Here is a 17,594-nt window from a genome sequence, read left to right as displayed (position 1 = left end):
TCCATTTCGTCACTAGCATGTCATTGCAATGTAAAAGGAACAAACAGAAAGCTGTAATAAATGTGTGTGATTATAAGGTTGATAAGACTGTCTCGTTGTCTTGCGAGAAGGCTCATACAATTATTATCCGTGATGGGATAAAATAAGTGGTTATAAATAATTATCATATTTTAGGCCTATACAATCTGAGCACTAACATTTCATTTTCGTAAAGAGAAGTTGGGTCAGCTTTCTAGATTTCTTACCTAGGTGATAAAGAGATCACTTCCTCTTCTTATGACCCATCTAATAAAAAAGGGCATTGGAGTGATTAATTCGTGTGTTGTTCATTCCTCATTCCCATTCATCAAAGCGCAATGTTCAGCTACTAATCTGCTTAACTAATTTCATCGTGGTTCCTTATCAAAGAGATCTCTGATACATAACATTCAATGCAGTGGTATTCAACTTTTAACACCTTGCCCACTCCAAAGAGCCGTTGGTTTCGATTGCCTACACAACGACCTTGGCCTTTGAACTCTCTGTTCTCCGGTGGATCACACATTCACTTCAAAAGCCCGAGGCACGACAGAACTCTTCAAGAAAGACACAGGGTTGTTATAAGTGTTCTCACTCCAGCAGACAGCATCTCACCTGAGGTATTCACAACGGGACGAGCTGGGAGAAGGAGCTCTACCCTATCTATCTATCTATCTATCTATCTATCTATCTATCTATCTATCTATCTATCTATCTATCTATCTATCTATCTATCTATCTATCTATCTATCTATCTATCTATCTATCTATCTATCTATCTATCTATCTATCTGTCTCGCACAACAAGAGATTCGCTGTCTTGAATTTGACAGGAAAATAATATATTAAATAACTTGGAATTATGGAAGGACTCACTCTGGCTTTCTTCTTGGCGCTTCTGGTGGACTCGATCTGTGTGGTTGGAGCAGAGAATTTCCCAGGGAACCGTGAGGCTTTCTTCCACGGGATTCGTAAATTTCCCCCGCCAAGCGGAGGTCACAGGCACCCTGTTCGTCACTCCAACAGGTTCCCACTCTACATGATGCAGCTCTACCGGACTTTACTCGAGGGAGACACCGCCAGGACGCCAACTGTTAGCGCCGCCCGGACTAACAACGACGACAACCCCCGCCTTCACGACTCTGACTACGTACTCAGTCTGGTTGCTAAAAGTGAGTATTTTTATTTTACAAAACACTTAGTTTATATTGTGGATTTTTTTCTCTTTATAATTAATTATATTATGTTTTGGAGATGTTTGAAAGCACTTTTACGCAACATAGTTGGACACACTAATTCCATGTGAAGTCATATTTGAAATATTATGATTGCATAATTAAATTCACCCTCAGTAAACATAGTAAATAAACAGTGATTTGAATTTAGGCTACATGCCTAGTGCGCGTTTTGATTACTTTGCGCTTCTCAATTATTTTAGCACTTCGAAACCCTTATACAATGTTTATTGTGAAGAGCCTTCTCTATGCATAATTTCAGCGGGTATTATTTAAAAGTGTGTATACTAGCCCCAGGCTGTCTGTTATAACAGTGTCAGGCGCGGAGCAATACACAGTGAGACAGTAACAACATTCTACTTGATCAACTGCTCATCGCATGTCAAAAGAGGACGTGTGAAAGCTGTCTTGTGGCACGCATTTTACTTGCTCGCTGTGGGCAACAATAAAAGGCATGTGACACTATCTGTGATTGTAATGAATGGGACATTGTCTGATAGTCACAGAGGTGAAAGAGAGATGATTGCACACTTTCATAATCCTAGTCTGCCCTCTGCATCATGCATTGCTAACTGATTTTCTATGTTATCTCTCCAGGTTGTCACCAGATCGGTGGGAGGTGGTCTGTCACCTTTGACATGTCCTCCATCTCTGCAAGTGACAAGGTCCAGCGCTCCGAGCTGCGGATCCGCCTGCCTGCATTCTCTGCCTCTGAGCGTGTCACTGTGGACATGTACCACTCCCAGAGATGCTCCTACTCCAGCCCGCCATGCCCAAAGGAGAGCCTCTTCCTGGGCCACCTGAAGGCAGAGCCAAGCTCTCTGACCTCCACATCCAACTGGAGGGTGTTCAACGTCACCGCCCTGCTCCACTACTACTGGCTGCACCAGAGAGGCTCCGCACCTGGCCAGGAAGTGAGCAGGCCAGTGGAGAGAGAGGAGGAGGAGGGCCAGGAGAGGGTCCTGCACCCCACAGCCGACCGGGTCATGGTGGTCGTCTTCTCCAAGCACCAGGCAGAGAAGCGGGCTCCCACCCTCATCCACACCGCTGAGCACTCCAAGTACGTCACTCTGGACTGGGAGCGAGCTGGGGCCGACCCTGCTGTCAGCGTAGAGGTAGAGGGCGGAAAAGGAACCAGTCGCAGGAAAAGGCATGGGCACCACCAGAGAGCAGGAGTGGCTGGGGTGGCCCCTGGTTTGGCCCCCACGGAGGAGAGGAAGGATCCGTTGTGCAGGAAGGTGGACATGTGGGTGGACTTTGACCAGATTGGCTGGAACGAGTGGATTGTTTACCCCAAGCGCTACAATGCCTACCGCTGTGAGGGCAGCTGTCCTACCCCAGTAGACGAGACCTTCACCCCCACCAACCATGCTTACATGCAGGTAAAACTGCCAACATTACATGATCACTGCTGAAAATAATGCTTGAAATAGAGCCTTTGATTTGTTTCATATTACAATATTGCCTTTTCCCCTTAGTTTATGATTTCACTTGCATTAACATCTCTCTCTTCTCTCTCCAGAGTCTGCTGAAACTTCACCACCCAGACAGGGTCCCATGCCCGTTCTGTGTGCCCACCCGCCTGGCCCCTCTGTCCATGCTGTACTACGAGAACAGCGAGGTGGAGACGCGGCACTTTGAGGGCATGGTGGTGGAGGAGTGTGGTTGCCACTGAGCAGCCTGTGTGCCAACATGGACACCCCATAGGCACTTTCCATCCCAGGTAAACACCACTCTGTCCCAACTCCTGCTCTCAATGTGCAGGCCTCAGGAAGAAAGTTGAGGTGCAAAGGTGTGGGCTTACTCTGTGAGTGTAGTCTCAAAGCTCAAGGCTTTTCTACAAGGGCAGCTGCTGCTTTCAGCCATGCTACACTATGGATATACTGGACACTGAAGCAGACTGAACACAAGCACTGAAAAGATCAAGAGAATCATCAAAAAAGGATCAAGTGAATCACTTATAATACCCGTATACATGTATAATGTATAAGGACTAATGATTAAGGCAAAAGCCGATACAAGAACAATGTAGACCCCTAAAGTGCTTTAATTCCTCTGTATGACCCAGTGTTGATACAGTATTATTTTAAAATGTAAATATTTCATATGAGAAATGTATTTTTTTATGTTTAAAATGTCACTTGAACCTTTTGTTTAATAAATCCTCAATTAATTGCAGTCTGCTTCTCTGGTATATTCTCTCAACACTTAATAGTAGAGAAAACACACAAGGATGAAATAAAAATGGATGACAAAGATATTTTATTATTCAGCTTCAGTTCCTCTGGAAAAATATGAAGCAGAATGTAGCCCTAGTTTTTCAATCAACACATTAGCCTACACCAGGGATGGGCAACTGGCCCTTTTGTAGGTCTACGAATACATTTTTAGGAACTAAGTTAGATTCTCAACTTACTGTTGAGAGTTAGAATGGTAGAATACACAAGGTCAAAAACTATCTAAACTTGTAGTACTCATGGTCAAATTACCGACCAGGGGGCCCCCATTGATCATCAGATATCATATTAAAAACTGTAGAAGTTTGTCGCCACCCTATGGCAAAATGTGTAGAATTGCAGGAAATTAGCTGTAAAACTGCAAATTTTTCTCTCTACCCTATGGCAAAATGTATAGAATTGCAGCCAACTTGCTTTAAAACTGAAACAAACCCAAAACATTTTTGGGGGGAGGTTGGAAGGGAGACAACAAATTCTGCTTGGGCCGGCTCTAACTGAATGTGTGGGTATGGATGTGGGTATGCAGACCCATGAGCCACTGCGTGATGAGTCCCGATTTTTGTAGCCCCCTCCCCCATCAAAGTTGACCACCCCTTGCCTACACCAATACTTAACCGCAACAAATTATGAGAATGCCATTGGGGTTTACAAAATTCTATTGGAGAACACTAAAACATAATTCAAAGGCTTCATCCTTCAGACAGGACAATGAGTAAATAACATCAACTCAATGGACGAAGGAGTGAGGAAATATTGCATGTTCGTGTTTTCTTTTCCTGTGCGATTCTTATGACTGCAGATAAATAATGCAGCACTAGGAGGCAGTCTCTTCATCCATTTTATAATGCTGTGTTCATCAAACAAAGGAGACAGCTTAAACACACAGTTAAAACACAAGTTCCTTGTTGTCCTCAAGGCTGCAATACTCCAGCAGACCCATCAAATGGCTAAATGTCCATTTCAAATTGAGCATCCTTCCCTGCAAAAACAAGATGAAAACAGTGCAGTAAAATAGAAAACAGTCATAAAAATGATAGACTAATATATAACACGTGCGTGCACGCGCACACACTCACACACCGGACCTTTGCCTGCACTCTTGTCTGCTGGTGGAATAAGAGAGATCACAAACAGGGTAGATGAAAGCAAATGAGCACCAGATATGAATAATAATAATGATAAAGAATAAACATGTTAAATTTGGCCTATTATTATTATTGTAGCGATCATCCCTATATGAGCTATGTTACAATTTCCAACAAGTGAGTTAATTATTGGCATGATGTGTAGGGTGTTTGCCTTTCACGACAGCAACCCGGGATCGCTACACTGGTGTCAGAAGTGGGATGGCGGCCGTGTGACCATTAGACCGCTGAGTAGTCGAAGCATGGGACATCCCTTCCCATTATATGAGCCACACTGGTTGAATCAACGTTGTTTCCACTTCATTTCAATTAAATTACGTTGGGAATAAAAACATTTCCCAACAAGTGAGTAAACCCTATTGACGCGATGCATATGATATTTGTCTTTCACGCCTTTGACCAGGGTTCACTTCCCTGTCCCGCCATTCACTACCTTGTTACGACGATGACGATTATTAAAATAATATTATGGTATTTACTATAAGGCTATTATTATGATTGAGTTTCACATACCTCCAGGGGTCATACTAAAGTGTCCCTGCTGGTGTTGTAGAATAATCTTGAGGCATGAGGGCCACATCGTTGATGACAGGGCGGGTGGTCGGGATAGCCTGACTAGTCGTTTGACTCCCAGTACCCCTGAAGACATCCTTTAAACTACGAATACAAACTACCAAACAGCTGTAAACCATGCCCTTCGAACAAGACCAAACGTATAGCAGATGATAGACAGCGCGCAAATTTCACATCTAAAGGTCACTGTTTTTCTCCTCATTCCATCTTTTCGGATCACCTTGCCCTCCACGTGCCTCCAATACTACTACAAAATAATTTAGCGTAAGTGCTCCTCAAAACAAAGTTGAAAGTACCACCAGTTTTGATTGGCAGAAAAAAACTGGACGTCAATCCTGCATAAACCAAATAAGGGAGAGTCTACAGGGAGTTGTAGTTTTAGCCTAAATAACTTTAAGTAAACTGAATGATAGAATTATGATTGTTAAAAAAATATGAGGTTTTAAATATTCCTGTGGGAGTACATCGATAGCCTTAATATGTAGGCCTAAATCTTTGAAACAAAGGTTAAGAACCACTCTGCCCGATAACTGGTTTGCACCAATGTACTTACCTTTATACACATACATCTAGATTTACAATTTACATTTACAAACGTACATCAATTTACATTTGATTCTCAAACACATCAAAATGTGTAAGAGAACACATCAGGTATGTTCACATCTTTCTTTATTCATTTCTGTAAATGGTTGGAGCTGGTGTACAGAGTAGATGATCTATACATATCTTCATGTCAGAATGAATCTGATTGAAACAAAGGCTTGAATACATATTCACGTTTGTTTTTCCTCTCTCCGTGACAATAAAAAAGAAAAGAAAACAATTTGAAATACCTACCAAGCCTCCACATTCCCCACGATGTGGCCGTTTGCCTATACTATAGTTAATATGCTTAAAGAACATCCATCACAACTCTATAAGGGTGCATAGCATTCTAATTCAATATATTTTCTCATATATTTATACATATATTTTCATAAAAACATTTTCTGTGCATGTGTGCAGTTGCATTCCTTAGTACAGAGTAATATCATATTGCGTTAATATTGTCACGTTTCCATTCTAAAGGAGTATAGGTGATCTCTATTCTTTGCAACAGTAATTTTAAAATACTCTTTAAAATACATGATCATTTCCATGTCCTCATGTTGTGTCCCTAGTTTTAAAACCATGTCCCTCGCCTCGTCAACCTTTTGAACACCACACGCACACACACACACATGCACACACACACTGGCGGAGTCTACAGTTCTCACAGTGCAAAGGCTTGTGGACCGGCCTAATTTTCAGTTTGATCTTGTCAAACTTCTAAACCCACATACACAGATCCCCTTCATCTGAGATGAATCAAACATGCTGTACATCCATTTTAAATACATTTCAGGACTATGGTCTCTATATCTCATCCATATCAGGTATCAGTGTCTTGTTGTTGTGGAAAACCTGATTGATAGATTGATTGACTTATCAATTGCTGATTGAGAGTTTCACTATTCTTCATCATTAGCCTATTCAGACCCAATGCAGCAACATAAGTCAATCAGCTACACTGCTGTTTAAAGATAGATTAGGTGACCTGGAGAGGTGAGGCTTAAAGACCACAGACTTTTCACCTAGGGAATCCACCAACATCCTAACTAAATGCTACCCTTTTATAATTATACCTCACCTGTTACCAATGACCCCTCCACCACACACACACACACACACACACACACACACACACACACACACACACACACACACACACACACACACACACACACACACACACACACACACACACACACACACACACACACACACACACACACACACACACACACACACACACACACACACACACACACCTCTCCCTACCCAACAACCCCAAACTGATTCCGCAGGACTCATGTTGACACACATGGTTCTCTTTCTATAGAGGGCTCTGAACTCAAAAACAGGGCAAAACTTGGATCCTGCTAGAACTGAAACCTGAGTGGAATAAGAGTGAACGATAAGTGATATGTGATATATGTGGCATAACAGATGAGGTTTTAATGTGCACTGATTGGCAGGGAATACGTGTCGGTGATGTGTCGCTAATCTATTCACGCAATCATTCATAGTCACATTCACTCCAACCACAGTACATACATATATAGTAAATAAGTGCTACCATGAGAGATCCATTCCTAAGATTCAATGTACGAAGTTAGCATATCCTGGGTAATATCTGCTACGTTGAGTGCTGGACCAAATCCTTTTCCCAAACCTTTACTATATTGCCCCCCAGCTGCTGCTGCTCCAATCCAGTTATCTAGTCTGTGATACCTCTTTATAACACCAGGTGGCAGTGCCACCATGCTAATACAACAACATGAAGGTCAGAGGAACAGAGGAGATAGCATTACTGAATGTCAGTCGTGAATGCATTGAAAGGATCACATTTGTGAGGGGAAAACTGTTTGCATACCGTCTTGGATTGTACCTTTTGTATACATGCATGCTTCTGATTTGTCTGCACCAATTTCAGAGAGAGAAATGCTTTAAATGCTACCATAATGTGCAGATACAGAACACCCACCCTCCCACTGTACACATATTATATATATATATATATATATATATATATATATATATATATATATATATATATATATATATATATATATATATATATATCCCTCCTTGTCTGATATTATTGCTGTGGCAGACACCAAAGTACATAATCTGAGTCCGACCAGGCTTCTCATAACAACTAGGGCACAATAAATGAATTACTGTATGTGCGTGTGCATGTGTGTATTAAGGATATGTGACAGTGTGTATGATGTATGCGTGTGTGTATGCATTTATGAGGTGTGTGTGTGTGTGTGTCTCTATAAGTTCACAGTACAGGGTATATGGGCTCAGGGCTCAGGGGTCAGTGTTAAATTGGGCGATCACAGTGCTATCTGTCAGTCTGTCCTTACTTGCTTAGCTATGCTAGTCTCTAGCATCTCATCTAAACCTTCACATTTACCTCCATCTCTTTCCCATAAATATGACTATTCACACTGATCATTAATCCCCTGTCTGCTTCACCCCCTCAAATCAAAAGCACAAGTGAATGTGAACCACCAAAGGACGATGTCGTGAGGTGCTACAGCCACAGCAAACAGAGAGAATGAGAGAGAGAGGGCAATGGATGAAGCTGATTGGGTAGAGATTTAAGTTGGAGCTACAGGAGTTGCTGGAGAGGAGTGTGGTGTCAACATGGCAGAGGGGAGGGGGGTAGGAGGGGAAGGGGACCCCATGCTACCGTAAATCTGGGATGTGTTGGGCATTAATGTCAGAATACACTGGCTGCCACGCAATGCTATCAAGCGACAAACTCTTTTTTGTTCCCATCTGGAAAAACATTCCCATTGTCTGAATAAAGCACACCCTCCTAAAACAGGGGGAGAAAGCTAGTCCCTATCAAAGCCAGACAAAGTGGAACTGGGGTGAACAGAGCTAAAGAAACACGAGAAGCGCGTTCACAAAGGAAAGACGTCACACACAGAGAGACGCTCCCGAGCAGGGGAGCACGGTGGGTGACATCACAGGAGCACTGACCAACCAGGACACGGCTCAGTGCCAAGCCAGAAGCGAGAGAACACATGCTGTAGAAATACACACACAGACACACACAGACACCCATCCACAGAGCATAGTGCATATATCACATAGAATAACAAGGAAATAGGGTCCAAGTGAATGAAGCATTGGTAAGCTCAGCATTGGATTGACTGTATCATAGCAATCTGAAGAGGGAAAAAAATATTATCTTTTTTGGCAGTAGTGTTACCAGACTCAACTTGCTAACACCAACCAATCCTTTTGGGGGGGTGGGGGGTGGGGGGGGGGGTGTCCTTAAGCTCGTCCCTGACCCAGTCAGTCCTGGGTCGGCCCCATAACTTGTACCAATTCAGTTTGTAGATAATGACAGTTCAAAGGTCAATGGTCATGCACCAGCAGTCAATCATGCAATTACAGTTGACAGGAAGCACTTTTTTGTTGCTTTTTTTCTGGTTGGATTTTATGAGGTTTTTATAGAAAAAAATCATGCCCTACTCTAGTTAAGTATCTTTTTTTATGTTACAAAACTACAAGTAGATCTCCTTCTCGTTTCCTCTTGTTGTGGCGATCCAGGGTCATTCTGCAGATGATTTTGTGTTTGTATTTGTTGTTTGCTGATCTTAGTCCTTCTTTCAGTCTTCTCTAGTCTCCTCTCCTCTCCTCTCAATCTTCTCCCTGTTTTCCTCTGTCACCTGGCTTTTTGTTTGTGGAGGATGGTTTGGCAGTGGATGTCCGGTTCTACGGTAAAGAGAAAAAACTGATTTCAGTAAAAAGGGAATTATTTTGAACTATTACAATCTCATCACATTTAAAGAAAGGGACAGAGGAAGCCAGTCAAGATGAGGAAGAAACAATATATGAAACCATTTTTTTTCTGTTGACTAAATTAAAAAATGAACAACACTTAAAGATAACCAGAGGTGTATTCCCATTCAAAAAGTGATGAAATGTAATGTTCGCCATCCATGCTCTGATGAGAGCTGGCAAACAAAGATTCTTTCATCTTTCACTTCATAACATTATTGCAAGGGGAGTAGTGTGCAGGGGTTTGTCATTTACAATAGCCAGTTTAACTTCAACCTTCTCTGGTTCTGAGGGGTTTGATAGATACTTCTAAAAGCATCTATCCAAGCACTGCAATATATACACAAGTGCTTATGTGTCCCGTACCTTGAGGACTGGGTATGTGTGTTTCAGTGTTTAACTCTCCGCAGACTGGTGCGCTTCACTGACTGAGTACCCTTCCTCACATCCACCCCCACCTAGAGTACAGCAAGGAGGGAGGGAGCAGGGAAGGAGAAAATACACAGAGGAGTTAACACTGATCTACGCAATGTGCATTTGTGAGCACGCGCGTGTGTGTGCATGTGTGCTTGCATGTATCTATTTGTGAGCGTGTGAGTCTATTTTGGGGAGAAATAGTCGTGCAGAAGAGAACAAAACTAACCTTCCTAGTGACAACGTTTCCATGTTCGTCCACCAGCTGCTCCTCAGCCAGAAACTCAACAGCATAGTCCTCTTTATCGGCATCAATCTGTGTCAAAACATCAGGATATAACACATAAAATAACCACATGACATTAGTACACAGGTTTACAAACCACACAACACAACTTTGCCCCATTAAGCCAATTTCAGATAATGACGTGGCATAACGTCAAAATGTGGGTTTTGATGGTTGGAATTTTCATGATTGAAACCCAATTAAAATATTGTCCGATCTATCGCAGGTATGGACAGGAAGTCCCTCCTCCAGGCAGAGGAAGCGGCAGGTGGTCGGTCGGCATGACAACCTGGAGCCCTGCCTCTTGTTGTGAGAAGCCCAACACCTTGTCGAAGGGCTGTGTCCCAAACAGGTGCCTGCACAGCACCTCCGAGTGCCCCCATGTCACACACCGGTGTCAGCAGAGCCTCTTGGGGTACACGAGACCTTGGTGACATCATCAGCGTCTCCACACTCTGCCGGGGCAGCCTGGGTGCCTGCGACCCTGCCCAGCCGCGCAGGGAGTCCTTGTTGGGGAGGTACGGCTGGAACGCACCGCCCCCAACCACCCTGAGAGGGAGGGGAGAGGGAGACAGGGACAAGGAGACAAAGAAGAAAGAGGAGCAGACAGACAGAGCGACAGAGACGAGTAGGAAAGAGAACAAGACAGACAGATAAAAGACACAAAAAGAGAATGCCACAATGGATTGAGTTTTGAGTATGGATTCTGTACACACATACAGAGAATAAGGTCTGTCTGGCTAGACCAGTCTGAACCCCTGACCGAGTCTTACCTGTCTCCATTGTGCTCCATGGCTCGGCTCAGTCCTGACATCTCACACAGCTGGGCGTAAACCTGCTGCCCTGCAACAACAGAAAGCCCTTCCTCTGAACTCTGTCTTAGTCCTCCTCCTCCCCTCGCTCCTCCTCCAGTCACACTGCTGCCCGCCACTGATGCTGCTCCCTCCCCCCTCCTGCCCTCCGACCTCTGACCTCCCAGCTGGCCATTCAGGTTGACCTTTGGCACGGCGCCGCTGGCCCTCACCCTGTCCCTGTCCGCCAGCTCCTGCCGCGCCTCCTCCTCCTCCTCTACTTCCCCTTCCTCCTCCTCCTCTTCCTCCTCCTCCAGCTCCATGATGGAGCCACTGGCCCCACTGCTGGGGCGCCCCAGGCTGCAGGGCAGGGACAGGGTGGCCCCCTCTGAGTCATCCGCCCGGCTGCTGCCATCCAGGGACGAGTCCTCCACTGTGACCAGGGAGGGGCTGACCCCCGAGGGCCACACCTGCACGTCTGACATCTCCATCAGGGTGTCTTCTTCGGTGGTGGCGATGGGGGCACACTCCAGGCTGGAGACCTCCTGCCAGTAGGGCTCAGCTCCCAGCGGAGAGGGCAGACTGTACTGCATGGAGGCTGGGGAGAGCAGCTCTTCCTGCACAAGTCCGTAACCTGGGAAGGAAGCGAGATAAAAGAGAGAGGGAGACTAACACCACGCAGGTGCAGGGGTGGGGGAGTTAGGGGAGGGTTAGACAGGGATGTGGGTGTAGTGGGACTGTTTCTCTGCAGGAAACAGAGCGGCTCTATCCAGTGTCAAAATATGCTGGGAAAGAGAAAGTGACAATATTTGTTTTCACTACTTTCAGTTCCAAGGAGGCACACACACTCACTGGCACCTTCTTGGAATCGGTAGTAGTGAAAACATCTAGTCACTTTCCCAGGGTTTAGTTATGCATTGTCTGACTTTCCATGAAAAACACTGATTTTGATGAACACTGATCTATTGGTGATCCATCAGTGGTTCTGTTGGAGAGAATGTGTGGAAAGGAAGCAGTTTTACGTTCCCCTAAGAGCAGCATGTGTTACGTTAGGGAACAGGGGGTTGGAAATGGAGTCGTGTCCATTTTCTGTGGGAAAGGGGTAGTGTTAGAAGGTTGAAAATGTCATCCAAGATAGGAAGAAAGTGGGGTGCTTGGGGTCAATTGGGTTGGCACGATAATCAATACTACCAATTTACCATGATAAACGTGTTCAACGATACCTATGATATTGAATTTCATTATGTCCATGTTATCGCAATATAATTTTTAATTGCTCTAAATTGGCTGTTGGCAACAACATTTAGATTAAAAACCTGTCCACTTTCCTCAAAAAGGGTTTATTGTCTGATAAAGTGTCCTTTCGATGACTATTATCGTGATAAAAACGGATTATCGTGATACTATTATCATTGAGATATCAGGATACAAATTCCATTATCGTTCCAAACCAGATCACAAGTGAGAGGGTCAGGAGGCTGCCAATTCTGCTGAGGAAAATTGGAAGTTGCTTGCACTTGCACTCACCTCCACACAAACATATGCACAAGCGCACACACACACGCACACATTACATACTCAAACAGGACACACAAATTCAACACACACTCACAGAACTCACACACACACGCCCACACACACACACACACACACACACACACACACACACACACACACACACACACACACACACACACACACACACACACACACACACCACACACACACACACACACACAAACACAATATTACTTCCAAAAATAGGTTTATGTTGTGAAATTGATTGGATTTATTGATCTATATTTCAGTGTAAATATGCTTTTATGTGCGTTTCTAATTCTAGGCAAAGCTGTAAATAGAGCCTGCATTTCTGCTTGTAAGTTCCTGTCTGTCTGTCTGTCTGTCTGTCTGTCTGTCTGTCTGTCTGTCTGTCTGTCTGTCTGTCTGTCTGTCTGTCTGTCTGTCTGTCTGTCTGTCTGTCTGTCTGTCTGTCTGTCTGTCTGTCTGTCTGTCTGTCTGTCTGTCTGTCTGTCTGTCTGTCTGTCTGTCTGTCTGTCTGTCTGTCTGTCTGTCTGTCCAGCCATCTGTCCATCCATCCGTCCGTCTGTCTCCCATCATCATGCGTGTCTTTCTCTGTTCTGTCTATCTTAAAGGTAGACTCAGCGATATGGCATAGTGGGTCAATTTCCGTAACAACTGAGATGTTGACGCGCAAGGCTCAACTTCTCTGCTGTTTTGGTCACGTGGCTACCACGCTGTAACAGTGTGAAGCGAACCCGTGCACATGCGCAGATACTGTGTGTGACTGTGTGAGAGCAAAGTCTTGCATCTCGCTCATCTCAATATCTGCGGTGCTGCTCGTGGCGACATCAGTTCACTGTGTCTACCTTTAAAACGCCTTCCACTGTCTCTCCTTTGTATATCTCTCTCTTGAGAGTCTGTCTGTGTTGTAGGTGGTAATAAGGTGAAGAAGGAACTCAAGTGTTCATGGACACTGGAATATTGAATGAAGTGTGGCTTCATTTCTTTCAGTGTTTATGCCTACGGACAATAGTATAACTGTAAAAGTGTGTCAGTCTGTGTGTGTGTGTGTGTGTGTTTCTGGGATGGTATAGAGATGGTACAGTATAGAGACGGTAGAGGTGAGGATAATGAGGGGTAGAGATGCACTTTGAATGAGGTGGATGATGGAGAAATGAGTCTGAATGATGATGGTTTATCTGGGTTAGTCCTTAATGTACCTCCCAATTTAAAGACACTTACGCTACAACACATAGTGAAGCACAGCAACTCCACATAGATTGTACATCTACACACACACACACACACACACACACACACACACACACACACACACACACACACACACACACACACACACACACACACACACACACACACACACACACACACACACACACACACACACACACACACACACACACACACAACACTATCCACTTATGTACAACACACACGCAAACATACTGAGACACATGAAAACACACCCACAGTTCACAGGGTCACTGTACATGGGAACACACACACACACCCAGGCTCACACACTCCACCACACCACACCACAGAACACACCAGCGAGCACATAACATTCTAACAATGTATCTGTAACATTATGACAACGTTGTCTTAAGGACAAAGCTGTCATGTCCCAGCTACATTATTTTGAGAACATTATGTGCTGTGCAGTCAACCATGGGTGTCACCCTAGCATACAACCAACACCATAGAGTTAACAGAAAACGACTGAGATCGAAGGTGTTAATACAGCATTTAAAACAAGTTTGACAAAACAGAGAAACAAGAGAAAGTAAAATACACATAGAGAAATAGTCATAGAGAAAGCATGCCATGCAAATACACAGTTCTTATACCAAAACAGCAAACCTTTATTTGGACAGCAATGCCTTTATTTTGATACCCCTCCACCCCACCCGACATCAACACTGACCCTCCCAGACCTAGAGAAAGACACTTTCCCTGATGCGAGCCACAGAGAGAGGTACAGCGAGGCAGGCAGCATGCACATGCATAGACACAGAGCTACTTCGAGAGAGGAGGTGAGGGTCCCGCTGGACTGAACACGGGAACGCGGGAAAATAAGATGACAGGAGAGAGGAGAGGCCCAGGAGGTCAACATGAGGTCGATATGAGGTCAGAGGTCGAAGAGGAAGAGCTGTGAGGAGGAAGAGGAGGGCGGCTGGGCAGCAGAGATGACATGTCACAGACACAGAGAGAAAGAGCGAGAGGGGGACAGATCTAGGAGAGACAGAGGGGAGTAACAAAGGAACAAGGTATGGAGGCTCAGAGCACACAAACTGTGTACTAGTGCCACTTAGGAGGGGAGTGTTCATCCCAGACACACACACACACACACACACACACACACACACACACACACACACATCCACGCATAACCAACTCATCCATATACCAGACTTAAACCCAAACACAGTTAAGATGTATATTTTAGCCTATCCTCATTAACTCAATGTGAAGGACTGTGCAAATTCAAAAACATCCGTCTTCAAGTATAATGTCATGTGAGACCCTTATGTTCAGGTCTAAAGCATGAGGTGTCAGAACAGTAAAACTGAAACAATGGCTGTCAACAAAATGCAGTAAGGAAATGCTTACATGCTGACATATCACTGGGTTATGATGGAAATTGCATCATTTCTCAGACTTTAATCAAAATCCCTTGAGAATCATCCGCAGCAATCAACCATGCAGCCCAATTACCACTTACCCCTTCTGAAAATTGGATGCCTAATAACTTGTGGCTTGTAGACTACAGGTGGACGACCTGTGTCCGTGATCTCTTGTAGAGCAACAGAGATATGGTTCAATCTGTGTTACCCATACACTTGGGAAGAGTAATGGTCTTCTCATTGATCTTGTTTTAACCCCTGACATTACTAGGGGCAAGTGTGGTATATACATACTATTGATTCCATTGATTGGTGGAATAAAAAAAATGTCCCCCCCATTTCTAAAACCAAAGTTGCGCCCCTGTGTGTATGTGTGTGTGTGTGTATGTGTACACACACCTCTCTGTATGTGTCTCTTACCATTGATAATACTGGGGGAGAGCAGGGTGGAGTCGTGGTCAACCAGTCTGCAGGCCCCCTCCTCTGAGGCCCCGGCCCCTGCCTGTGGCTGGCCCTCCACGGAACTCACAATGTCTGAACGGTCAATGTTCTTCAAAGCTACATATATACTCTCCACTGACAGAGGGAAAGCGGAAGGAGAGAAGAGAGAGAGAGGAGAGAGAGATGGGTCAGAAAATAAGTTAAGGAATGAAGAGGTGGGGGACTGTAGTAACACAGACAGACAGAGAGAGAGACAGAGAGATAGAGAGAGAGAGAGGGAGAGAGACGGATAGACAGACTCACTCTTGGCCCTCTTGCCCTCCCGGCCAGCCCACAGGTTGAGCAGGGCTGAACTCTGGTCCAGGAGGGAGTTAGGATTCTCCACCCTGATTCTGTTAATGTCATCCACACCAAAATGCAGCTCCCGCGCCAACTCTGAGAGAGAAAAATGTATTCAGTATGTCATATACATAACTAAGTTTATCTTACCACACATAGTAAACTGTACATACATTACTACATTTGAGTCATTTAGCCAACACTCTTTTCCAGAGCGACTTCATACATTGTCATACTTTTTCGTAATGATCCCCCGTGGGAATCAAACCCTCAACCCTAGCGTTGGAAGCGGCATGGTCTACCAACTGAGCCACACGGGAGTAACAGCCATGTACAGGAGCACTGACCTGCCCAGCTCAATCCGAGCTGTTCAGATATGAGGGAGATCTTGAGCTCGGTCCTCTCCATAGCATTCACTGTAGCTGAGGAAAAAAAGATAACTTCAGAACATCTACTTTAAATGTAGGACTCAATCACAACTACACGACTGAACACTGCGTAAGGGGTGCAAACAGTGCGGCACAAAAAAAGGTATAATTTTTACAGATTTGATCAAGTTACTCAATACAGGATATTATCCAATATGTCAAACCCACTAAAATCAGTTGCTATTAAAAGAGATAATAGCTAACTTACCTTGACAAAAAGCACTGGTCTGTTGAAGGGAATATGTATTACCCACAGAGTATTGTGTTTTTGCCCATACAATCCTTATGTGTTAGCAAACTACAGGCAGGGTAGGTTAGAGGTAGGCAGAGAAGAATTCATTCAGACACCAGTCCCTTCTGTTAGAACAACAAAACCATAGGGAACTGAGGTGCAAGGTAGCAGCGCCGTGCTCAGATAGACAGAAAAGGCCCAGCTCTCATCTTCACCATGTAACCAATGAGCACTCCTTCCTATCTTTGCTCATCTACCATGGGCCAATCAGAGGGCTCCTCTGTCTGGCTCCACTGCAAGGACCTGCCCATTCCCAGCGCTAATGTAAATGCTAAATATCCGCCATGCTAACAGGACTCGCAGTGGAGCGACCAGCGCCAGCGCCATGCAAACCATAACAGGTAATTCAGTACTAATGTATATGAGGGAGAGGGCTTCTGGAGAGGCATGGCAAGACTTACCCAGACCGGGCTCGTTCAGCGCGTTGTAGCGCTCCCTCAGGGCCAACGGGGTCAGAGTTCGCCTCCGTTCCTCACTCCCAACAACCTGGACCACACACAATGGACACAGTAACAAAAACACACATCACTGACTAGATATGGGTACTGCTATCTCTGAAACATACTGAACAAAAATATGAACGCAACATGTAGTGTTGGTCCCATGTTTCATGAGCTGAAATAAAAGATCCCCAAAAAATTCCATACGCACAAAAATATTATTTCTCAGAAATGTTGTGCTGAAATTTGTTTACATCCCTGGTATTGAGCATTTCTCCTTTGACAAGATAATCCAACTGACAGGTGTGGCATATCAAGAAGCTGATTAAACAGCATGATCATTACACATGTGCACCTTGTGCTGGGGAAAATAAAAGGCCACCCTAAAAGGTGTTGT

The 17,594-nt window shown here is 44.5% G+C and overlaps 2 protein-coding genes across 7 annotated transcripts in view; one reads left to right on the top strand and one right to left on the bottom strand.

The window, feature by feature from the left end:
- The first annotated feature begins 363 nt into the window (after positions 1 to 363).
- On the top strand, positions 364 to 3,403 carry ndr1 (nodal-related 1). Its single transcript, XM_014128857.3, has 3 exons — positions 364 to 1,190; positions 1,851 to 2,635; positions 2,776 to 3,403. The coding sequence occupies exons 1-3, from the start codon at positions 881 to 883 to the stop codon at positions 2,926 to 2,928; spliced, it is 1,248 nt and encodes a 415-aa protein (XP_013984332.1). The 5' UTR covers positions 364 to 880; the 3' UTR covers positions 2,929 to 3,403.
- A 4,471-nt stretch (positions 3,404 to 7,874) lies between these two features.
- ank1b (ankyrin 1, erythrocytic b) overlaps positions 7,875 to 17,594 on the bottom strand; it is an 82,015-nt gene continuing 72,295 nt past the window's right edge. For 5 of the 6 annotated variants that reach the window (XM_014128845.3, XM_082958152.1, XM_082958150.1 and 2 more), the window contains 9 exons: positions 17,159 to 17,243; positions 16,385 to 16,459; positions 16,002 to 16,133; positions 15,678 to 15,833; positions 11,071 to 11,722; positions 10,690 to 10,846; positions 10,241 to 10,327; positions 9,964 to 10,055; positions 7,875 to 9,531 (listed from right to left, as the gene is read on the bottom strand). In XM_014128845.3, the coding sequence (XP_013984320.1) occupies positions 9,987 to 10,055; positions 10,241 to 10,327; positions 10,690 to 10,846; positions 11,071 to 11,722; positions 15,678 to 15,833; positions 16,002 to 16,133; positions 16,385 to 16,459; positions 17,159 to 17,243 (1,413 nt within the window). In that variant the 3' untranslated portion in view covers positions 7,875 to 9,531; positions 9,964 to 9,986. The remainder of the gene's footprint in view (positions 9,532 to 9,963; positions 10,056 to 10,240; positions 10,328 to 10,689; positions 10,847 to 11,070; positions 11,723 to 15,677; positions 15,834 to 16,001; positions 16,134 to 16,384; positions 16,460 to 17,158; positions 17,244 to 17,594) is intronic. The other variant, XM_082958153.1, reaches the window with a different exon arrangement.

The sequence above is a fragment of the Salmo salar genome, chromosome 11 (genome assembly GCF_965601325.2).
Source record: "Salmo salar chromosome 11, fSalSal1, whole genome shotgun sequence".
Classification (NCBI taxonomy): domain Eukaryota; kingdom Metazoa; phylum Chordata; class Actinopteri; order Salmoniformes; family Salmonidae; genus Salmo; species Salmo salar.
This window is presented reverse-complemented; position numbering and strand designations above follow the sequence as displayed.

What these genes read in the sequence shown, in the direction of transcription:
- ndr1 (XM_014128857.3), top strand. Translation starts at nt 881, where the DNA reads ATGGAAGGACTCACTCTGGCTTTCTTCTTGGCGCTTCTGGTGGACTCG. An exon ending in ACTCAGTCTGGTTGCTAAAA is followed by an intron (nt 1,191 to 1,850) that starts GTGAGTATTTTT and finishes TTATCTCTCCAG; the next exon opens with GTTGTCACCAGATCGGTGGG. An exon ending in CCAACCATGCTTACATGCAG is followed by an intron (nt 2,636 to 2,775) that starts GTAAAACTGCCA and finishes TTCTCTCTCCAG; the next exon opens with AGTCTGCTGAAACTTCACCA.